General features: G+C 54.7%; 1 protein-coding gene across 1 annotated transcript; it reads right to left on the reverse strand.

Moving 5' to 3' along the window:
- Positions 1–2,148: 2,148 nt before the first annotated feature.
- On the reverse strand, positions 2,149–6,685 carry DAO (D-amino acid oxidase). Its single transcript, XM_041488411.1, has 10 exons — positions 6,484–6,685; positions 6,252–6,366; positions 5,831–5,907; positions 5,358–5,423; positions 4,962–5,016; positions 4,402–4,506; positions 3,841–3,923; positions 3,207–3,324; positions 2,615–2,713; positions 2,149–2,283 (listed from the first exon to the last, which is right to left on the reverse strand). Exons 1-10 carry the CDS (start codon positions 6,675–6,677, stop codon positions 2,149–2,151), a joined length of 1,047 nt encoding a protein of 348 aa, XP_041344345.1. The 5' UTR covers positions 6,678–6,685.
- Between the last annotated feature and the right edge of the window lie 2,499 nt (positions 6,686–9,184).

Below are 9,184 nucleotides of genomic sequence, written 5' to 3' on the forward strand. Positions count from 1 at the left end.
AAATAAGTTTTTGCCTCTTCTGGGGGATGTTTAGGAGGGGTCATAACATTGCTTTTTTTTTTGTCTTGGTGTTCAGAGGTTTGAGCTACAGGGCTCAGCACTCTGCAGGTCTGACTCATTTTCTGTCTGTTTTGTGTATTTAGATGTAAAGAAAAGTCAGAGGATTCCTGTTCCCATTGTAAGTAACCTCACTACAGCAAAATATTGTGGATACTGCATGCCTGGAAGTGTTCCAGGCAAGGTTGGACAGGGCTTGGAGCAGCCTGGGATAGTGGAAGTCGTCCCTGCCATGGCAGGGGTGGGACTGGATGAGTTTCAAGGTCCTTCCCATCCAAATCCACAATTCTGTGATTTCTGTCAGTTCTCAATGCCCTGGGGACTGTCAGCAACCACAGATCTTCACAGGATATTCCAGGGTCCCTGGTCTGCTTGGAATCTGGAGTGATGACTCCTGCTCCTCCAGGATGAAATGTGTGTGGACACATGGAATGATGATGTCCTGGGACATTTCTGAATCAGCACTTGAGGCCCTTCCCCTGCCATCACTAAGAAGAAGAACCATCATGCACAAGAGGTTTGAACATTCCCTTTATTGGTCACACAGATTAAATTGAGGCCTTTAGAAAACAGTTAACCTGCAAATAAAATTACAGATCAGCTCATTCCTGTTTGCCAAGAGGCCATGTGAGATCACAGGCTCCTGCAGGCTCTGAGATCACAAGAATCAGCTGCTTGTTGTCAGGAGTACAGTGATTTCCTACACCCCTGTTTGTCCAATGGAATTTTCCCAAAATCACCAAAGTGGGATTGGATTTACAGCAGAGAATGTGCTCCTGAATGTCTCATATTTGGAATAAGTGAAACCAAGGGGATCCAGTTCCCCTGAATGGCTTTTCCTGAGGTGGGATCACAGACCCTTGAGTTCAGCATTAATCAGCAGGGAATTTTCTCCAGCCTTTGTTTTCCTTTTCCTGACTTTACCTAGTGACTGCAACATTTCCAGGGAAGCTGGAAATTCTTTGGACAGCCTGGGCATGGCAGTGGCTCCCAGTTTCCCCTGCCCAGCTGTGTTTGCTAAGCCCAGCAGGGAGATGCCCACGCTGCTGAGCTATTCCTGGCACACAGAGTCAGCAGGAGAGAGGAGCTGCACCATGGATGAGTAAGGAACACTTGGCTTATCCACACAGGAGAGGCACTGTGCTGGCTCACAACAGCCTTTGGATCTGAGGCTTCCTCACCATCCAGTGCCCTGTCTGGGATGGTTTGTAAAGAGAAAAGACACATGGCATGGGAAGATCTGCCAGGCTGTATCTTCAGAACAGTGTGTTGGGTCCCCAACAGCGTCCCTGAACACCCCAAAAGGTCCTGCTCCTCCTCTGAGAAGCACAACCTTGCCCAAGCCAGGCCCTCTCTCCAAGCTGTGTCCCACAGCTGGGAGAAATGGGAAGCTGAGGGGCCCGTGGGAGTTTTAGGGACAAGAAGAGCTATTTTTTTATGCTCTCTGCTATATATAGAGTCTGGCAAGCCCACAGGGCTGGAACAAGTTGCTTTTGTTGCTAAAACATCGTTTGGAAAGGCCATTTTAGGTAAGTGCTGCTGTCTGGTGCCAGCTACACTAAGCAGGTGCTGCAGCCCGAGCTTTGTCCTGGCAGGAATGTGAGGAAAAGTGGAGTAAGCCAGGCACGTGCTCCCAGAGCTGCTGTTACTTCCCTGGGAGCCTCAGAGCTTCTTCCTACTAAGGAGCTTTTGCCTCCTGGCGGGGAGCCTGTAAATCTAATTACACACTGGGTGTTGGAGCAGCCAGCAGGGACCTCAGGTGTCCCCAGCTCCGTTTCAGATCCTGTCCCCTGGTGCAGATGAACTGCAGGACTGTGCAGGGTTCAGCTGAACCCAGCCTGCCCTTTGCAGCCTGATCCCAGACAGCACTTGGTGCACTTTGCCACGGATGATTAGTCCATATTTGAAAGTCCTTCCTCCAGGCAGGTTGTGGAGAGAGTGGAGCCATCTGGAAAACGGCAGCAACCTGGAAATGAGACGCTGAGAGCCAGAGTGGGGTGGAGCAGCCCGTGAGTGTATCCCTGTGCTGTTCCCATCCTTCTGCTGTGATTCCTAAGCCACTGTTGTCACATATTCCAGGGGAGCAGGTGCTCACAAGCGGGGCCCTGGGAGGGTGCCCAGCTGCTTCTTCTCCTGCAGGATGCTCCCAAAGAGCCGAGCTGCTGCCATGGCACAGCCCCAGTGGATGGTGATCCCAAAGCCGCCGTGGCCGTAGTTGTGAATCACCTGGGGGAGAAGCACAGAATCCCAGCATGGGCTGGGGGGATCTCAAAGCCCTTCTTGTTCCATCCCCTGCTTTGGGCAGGGACATCTCCTACCAGCCCAGGTTGCTCCAAGTCCTGTCCAACAGATCTCTGAGCACTTACAGGGATGGGGCAGCCACATCAATAATTTGTTTCAGTATCTCTGACATTTATCCCTGGGCTCAGAGATTCCCTCGCTGTTGGTGAGGCGATGGAAAGAGGGATGATCACAGGAACAGGGCTTGTTTATCACTGCCCCAGGCACAATTAACACGGTGATTAATCACACTCAGCCCCCAGGGCTGTGCGAGTACCTCTGCCTGGAGATTCCCGAGGCGGATGCTCTCCCGCTCCAGGCGGACCGAGGGCCGGGCTGGTCTCAGGCCGCTCCACTCCCCGACGATCTTCACCTTCTGGAAGCAAAACCAGCATTCCTTGGAATCCCACCAGCCAAACCTCACAGCACCAGGTGAGCCTTGAGATGAGCAGGGACAGGGGCTCCCCATCCTGCAGCAGCTCCAGGCAGAGTGATTTGGGATGGCAGTGCCAGCCTGGAGCTGAGGCAAATCCCTGTGCCAAAGCCCCACACCGCCTTTCCTGCTAATCCAGGGAATAACAGCAGCACTGGGAGTGGACACAACCCTTCTCTGGAGACAGAGGGCTGGAACCTCCCAGAGCTCTGGTTCTGTACATGAGTAATTATTATCCCTGCAAACCTTGTCTCAGTGCCAGCCCCAGCCCTGCCTGTCCCTCAGCCAGGTGGAAGAACCCCAGGTATCCATGATGGACACACAGAAACCCTGACTCACGGAAACACCGAGCTCCTGTGGTTTGTCCCAGCACTCATTCCTCCATCCTGAGCACCCCCAGCTCCCCGTGCCCCTTGCTGGCAGTCAGGTCACCCACCTGGAGAGCCGGGAGCAGCCGGCAGCAGCTGTCCCAGATGGATTTGTGATCCTTGGCACTGTTCTCCTCACTCCAGTTTCCATGCTGGTAAACCCCTCCCAGGACTGTGAACTCGCTCCTGTACCAGGAGCCAAAGGAGACAGACGGTGGTGGCTTGTCCCCAGCTGTCCCCTGTGGGGCCACCACATGGAGGGACACTGTGTGAGTGTGATGTTGGATCCTGCTACACCCTGAGCCTCCAAAATATTCCTGTGGGAGAAACTCCCACATGGAGCAGGCAGAGAGAGGTGCCTGCACGTCTGCTCGTGAGCAAGTCACTCATTAAATCCTGTCAGCCCTTCCTTGTCTGGGCAAAGCAGACAGATAATTCCACCCTTATCAAACAGATCTGCTCCTGCCTGGCTCAGAAAAGGCTGGAAGGAAAGGGATGGCTCTGGAGAGGAACACAGAGATTGGTGCTGCTGCTGCCCCAAACTCTGTGGATTAATAAAGGACAAGAGGCAGGTTAAGGCTGAGGGGGGCCTGGAGGAGTCTGTGCTGGCTGGACCCTTCCAAAACCTTGCTTGATCATTGGGAAGCACAAAAGTAAAAGGAGGACCCTCCAGGGCTGAGCTCTCCAGCCACTGTCACCTACCCTGGGATGATGTAGGGTGAGTTGTAGATCCCGGATTTCAGGTCGTGAGTGATAATGAAATGCTTCACCCACGGGGCCAGGACCTGGGAGATGAAGGGGAGGAATTCAGAGCTGGAGAGTGGGTGCCAGGCTCAGGGGACAGTGGGAGGGACACGAGGGTCCAGATATGGGACCCTCCCTTAGCTCAGTGTTCCCTGTGCTGGCTTCCCTGGGAAGATGGGAAAACAGGCGTGCAGGTAGGGAGGAGCTTCCTACTCGCCTGAGCTTCTCCAAATAATCAAAGTCTTCCCCCAAAGATTTTGTCTTTTTATTATCAGCATTGTGCCTCTGACCTCCCCCAGCCCTCACCCAATGGAGAAACAGGCTGGAGGCTGAGGGCATTCCCACAGCTGAACCAGGAATGGGATCTGGTTGGTTCCACATGAGCAGTGTTTGCTGGGAATCAGGACCTGATCCCAGTGTGGATCCAGCCACAAGCCCATGGTTTTCCCCAGAGGGCACAGACACTCCTCGTGGTAACAGATGGGTTTTTGGGAAGCCCCCAGGCCTGCCCCAGCTCACCTTGATGATCTGGCCCCGGCCAGGCTGCAGCTCTGGGTCGGGCTGCAGGTCCCCTGAGCGCATCCCACTGCAGTTCAGGACCACATCCACACCCTGGGAAAACAGCTGAGGAGAGAGGGACACGGCTGGGAGCAGCACACAGGGATGTTGCCACAGAGACACAACATTCCTGCTTCCAAATGAGCCAAGTGCTCTTTCCAACAGTCAGGAAATGGATAAAGCATAAGGGCCAGATCCAGGGCACAGCTTCTTCCCCAGCCAGCTCCTGCTGACATCCCATGTGTGCCACCAAGCCATTCCAGGGAAAGCAGCCAATCCATGCTGGATAAATGCTCTACCCCATCCTCTGTCAGCCATCCCTCAATACCCAAGACCCTTTATCTTTCTTGGTAGAATTTATTTCCTGCATCTTGGCATAGTCTTGCTGCTGTTCCCTGGCCCATCACTCATGCCAAGGAATATCCAGAGCAGCACCTGGATATCCAGCAGCCTGCTGGATGCTGTTTCTCCACTCTGGGATGGGGCTGTGCCCTCTGCCCTGGCTCCACATCCCCACTCACCTCCTGGAAAGACTCAACCTTCTTATGGAAAAACTTCACTCCCCTCTGCGTCAGCCTGGGAAGCACAAGTTCGTTTGTTACTGGCAAATTAAAAGCAAATGTTCCATGCCAGGACACCTGCTCAGCATTAGAAATTACAGGAATAAAACCAAGCCCAAATTCTTCCAAAGCCAAAAGCCATTGGATGCAACTCCAAGTATCTCATTGCTTTCATTTTTGTCATGCAAAAAATGCACTCCTGGACCCACTGTTAGAGTGTTACCCCACTGGGGCATTGAACAGGATTCCAGAGCCTCTTCCCTGCTTCCCAGGGATGCATCTCTGCCCACCCTATCCTGATGTGCAGGATGAAAATCCACACCTGCAGCCAGAGGGAACAGGAGCAGCTGCACTCACCTGTTGGTGAGCCAGGGCAGGTAACTCCTGCCCTCCAGCATCAGCGCCGTGTTGAACCAGCCATAGCTGAAACAGGAGGAGAGGAGGCTGGGAGGACCTGCAGGAGCCTCCTGCCCCAACATTCCTGACAGCCACTGTGCATCTGGGACCCCAATTCCCCCTGGGATCCTCCTCACATCAATGCATGATTTTTCTTCCCTTTTTACAGCATAAAACACCTTCTGGTTTTCCTCCCCTAATTGGACATTGAGGCAAGGTGAGGTAAGAGAGGAGCTGGAATGGTTTCTGTGCTTGGTTGCTGCTTTTTTTGCCATTTGAACTGTTTCCTACTTATTTGAAGGGAAGCAGTTTTAAAGAAGTGAGGACATTTCTACACCGGCAGTTCCTTTTCCCACTGCCTCATGCCAGGGCTGTATTCAGGAGATATCCAGGACTGTCCTACCCGAGTCTCCAAAAAACAAACTGAAAAATACCTGTAGCCAGGGAAGAGTTCGAGTTCTTTTGGTGTCAAGTTCCTGAATCCCAGGACAATGTTCTTCCAGGATGGGTCCTGAAGAAAAAGAGCTCTGAGATCATTAATGGGCTGGGATCACCGTGGGACAGGAGCTGTGGGGGGATCATGGGACACATCCCATGGGACACAGCCCATCCCAGAGGGACACAGCTGGATGTGCAGCTGCCAGCACAGCTGGACAGGCTCTGTCACTCCCACTCTCCTGTTGGATCCTCACACCAATACTGTCTCGGGAGCACAGAAAACACCATGTCCCAGGCACCGTCACAGGGAAAACTTGGAAATATTGGGAAGCCCTGGCTGGAAGAAGCACAGCCCTGCCCAAGCAGGCAGCTGCTGAGCTGAAACCATTCCCAGCCTGCCTGTGACCTGCTCCTTACCGGCGCCGGCTCCGTGAACAGGTTGTAGCCAGAAATGAGGAAAAGTCCCATTTCCTTGGCTGCTGGGGAGTGCAGCTGCCCGAGGAGGTAATCGAACGTCTCTTTATTCCAGAGCCTGGGATGAGAATGGGACAGTGGTGGCTCTGCCAGCCCCACGGAGCTGTGCCAGGGCAGCTGATGGCACACAGGGAGAGGGACAGGCACCATCCTCCTCCTCCTCCTCGTGCCTTACGTCTCCTGCAGGTTGCCGTGGTCACTCAGGTAGGGCTGCCACAGCCCGGCTGCCCCATCGCTGGTGGTGTGGGGGGTGAAGTGGTCGGCGTAGACCTCCAGCTCCAGGGAGGGCAGCAGGCTGTGGAACTGCTCATGGATGCACAGGGCGCTGGAGAGCCCGATCACCCCGGCCCCGATGATGGCTACACGCATGGCTCCGGCTCCTGCGGGGGATGAGGGCTCCCAGGGCAGAGCTGGGGCTGCTGGACAAGCTGGGGACACCACGGGGGAGCTTCAGCTCCTGCAGGAGCCTCAGCTCCGCTGCCAGAGCAGCAGGGAAGCGCTGAGATCCTCATGAGTGCTTTTCGTTTAAAGCCTCCCAGCCCTCCTCAAGCTCTTGATCCAGGAACCATGCGTGGGGGGTTGTGGTTCCTCACACTGGCTGGGGAATGTGTCTCCACCCCTGGCTGTGCCAGCAGAAAAGCTGCAGCTCGGCTGGTATGGCTGCACTGCTCACCTGGCACAAGGAGCTCAGGTGTGTCCTGCCCCAGGGATCCTCCTCTGCGTCCCTGAGCAGCCAGGGAGGTGCTGGAGCTCCCACCGCAGAGGGACACTGTGAACCCCCCACTCCCAGTGACCCAGCCCTGCTCTGAGCAGCTCACAATCCTTCCCAGCCACTGGCATGGGCTGGGGCAAGAGGTGGGCATGGATAAAAAAGGTGGGAAGCAGCAGGCTTTTCCCAGGGAGCAATGCCAGGTGTGATGAGTGCAAGGTTGGAGCCTCACACCATTGTCACCCACAGGGCTGCACGTGAGGGTGCACCCCAAACCCTTCCAGGCACAGCTGGGAGAATGGCTGTGGGTAAATTCTGGCTGCAAATCACAGAATCACAGAATCACCAGGTTGGAAGAGACCTTCAAGATCGAGTCCAACCCAGCCTCAACATCTCAACTGAACCCTGGCACCCAGTGCCACATCCAGGCTTTGTTAAACACACCCAGGGATGGTGACTGCACCACCTCCCCGGGCAGCCATTCCAGAACTTTATCACTCTTTTCATAAAAAACTTTTTCCTAATATCCAACCTGTATTTCCCTTGGCACAGCTGAAGACTGAGTCCTCTGGTTCTGTCAGTTCCTGGAGACAGAGCCCAGCCCCAGCTGAGCACAGCCACCTTTCAGGAGCTGTGCAGAGTGATGAGGGCACCCCTGAGTCTCCTTTTCTCCAGGCTGAGCACCCCCAGCTCCCTCAGTCATTCCTCACAGGGTTTGTGTTCCAGGCCCCTCACCAGTCCAGTTGCCCTCTGGATGTGCTCAAGAGCCCCAGTGCCCTTCCCAAACTGAGGGGCCAGAACTGGGCACAGCCGCAGCCCCTCTCCATCCTCTGGCTCCCTCCTGACAGCACTTTCCTGCCTTGGAAAAGCCCTGTGGTCACTGCCTGTGCAGGGAGTGGACAAACACCAGTTTGGGGAAGGGCTGGGGGTGCAGATCCTTGCCTGGTTCTGGGAGCAGGAATAAATTCCAGCCTGCAGGGTTTTTTTTGGACAAGGTGAAGTCCAGCATCTCTGCTGTGACAACAGGGGGATGGCATTTGCCAGGATGGAGGGATGAGTCATTGGAATGGCACAGTGGGAGCTGCTTCCCATCTGCCATGGTTTTATAACCCTCAGGAACCCGGGTCACCTCCTCCACCAAGGACTCGCCCCAGCTGCCCCTGCAGCACCAGCTGAGGAGGATCTGCCAAAAAATAATGGGAATACACATTTTCCACCAGTTTACCTGTGGAGTGTGGGGTCCCCGGAGCAGTCGCTGCCGTGTCCAGAGGCTTCAGAGTCAGAATTGTTGTTACAGCCCAGCAGGACAAGGTCTGAGTGTCCAGGGCAGCAGGGCCAAAGTCTGCTCTCGCTCTGGGAGGTGGAGTTCCCACGTGATGCCACTGGCAGGAGGCCCCAGAGTCATGGAAAACGGGGTCACCACCATCAGTGGCAAAAAGCCACCCCTGCCTCTTGTCTCCATGGTGACCACTGGCAGACCAGGACACAGGGATGTGTTTAGTGGACATGGTCCTGGAGGTCTTTTCCAGCAGCATTGACTCTATGACTTCCCAGGGTCTGGATTTGCAGAATTCCTTAGATTGGAAAAGACAATTGAGGTCAACCTTTGACTGATCACCATCTTGTCAACTAGACCATCGCACTAATGTCACATCCAGTTGCTTCTTGAACACAAGATTCCTGTGGGATCTGGAAAAATTGAGTGCTTCTGGCTCAGTTTTCCAATAGGAAGAGAGGCTGAGGGCATCGGGATTGTTCAGCCTGGAAAAGAGAAAGCTTCGGAGGCACCTAATTGTGGCCTTCCAGTACCTGAAGCAGCCTGATAGGAAAATACAGAGTGACTATTTACAAGGGCCTGGAGTGACAGGACAAGGGGGAATGGCTTCCCACTGCCAGAGAGCAGTGTTAGATGGGATATTGGGAAGAAATTCCTCCCTGCGAGGCTGGGCAGGCCCTGGCTCAGGCTGCCCAGAGAAGCTGTGGCTGCCCCATCCCGGGAAGTGTCCCAGGCCAGGTCGGACAGGGTTTGGAGCAACCTCACCTAGTGGAAGGCGTCCCGGCCATGGAATGGGATTTGGGGGTGGGATGGGCTGGGAAGCCCCGCCCACCATAACAAACCACGCCTACTACGGCAAGAGAACCACGCCCACACACCGAAGTCCCTCCC

Source organism: Pyrgilauda ruficollis, unplaced genomic scaffold (genome assembly GCF_017590135.1).
Source record: "Pyrgilauda ruficollis isolate IOZ18807 unplaced genomic scaffold, ASM1759013v1 scaffold9, whole genome shotgun sequence".
NCBI lineage: Eukaryota > Metazoa > Chordata > Aves > Passeriformes > Passeridae > Pyrgilauda > Pyrgilauda ruficollis.

What these genes read in the sequence shown, in the direction of transcription:
- DAO (XM_041488411.1), bottom strand. Translation starts at nt 6,677, where the DNA reads ATGCGTGTAGCCATCATCGGGGCCGGGGTGATCGGGCTCTCCAGCGCC. An exon ending in TGTTCACGGAGCCGGCGCCG is followed by an intron (nt 5,908 to 6,251) that starts GTAAGGAGCAGG and finishes CTTTTTCTTCAG; the next exon opens with GACCCATCCTGGAAGAACAT. An exon ending in AGGTTGAGTCTTTCCAGGAG is followed by an intron (nt 4,507 to 4,961) that starts GTGAGTGGGGAT and finishes CTCTCTCCTCAG; the next exon opens with CTGTTTTCCCAGGGTGTGGA.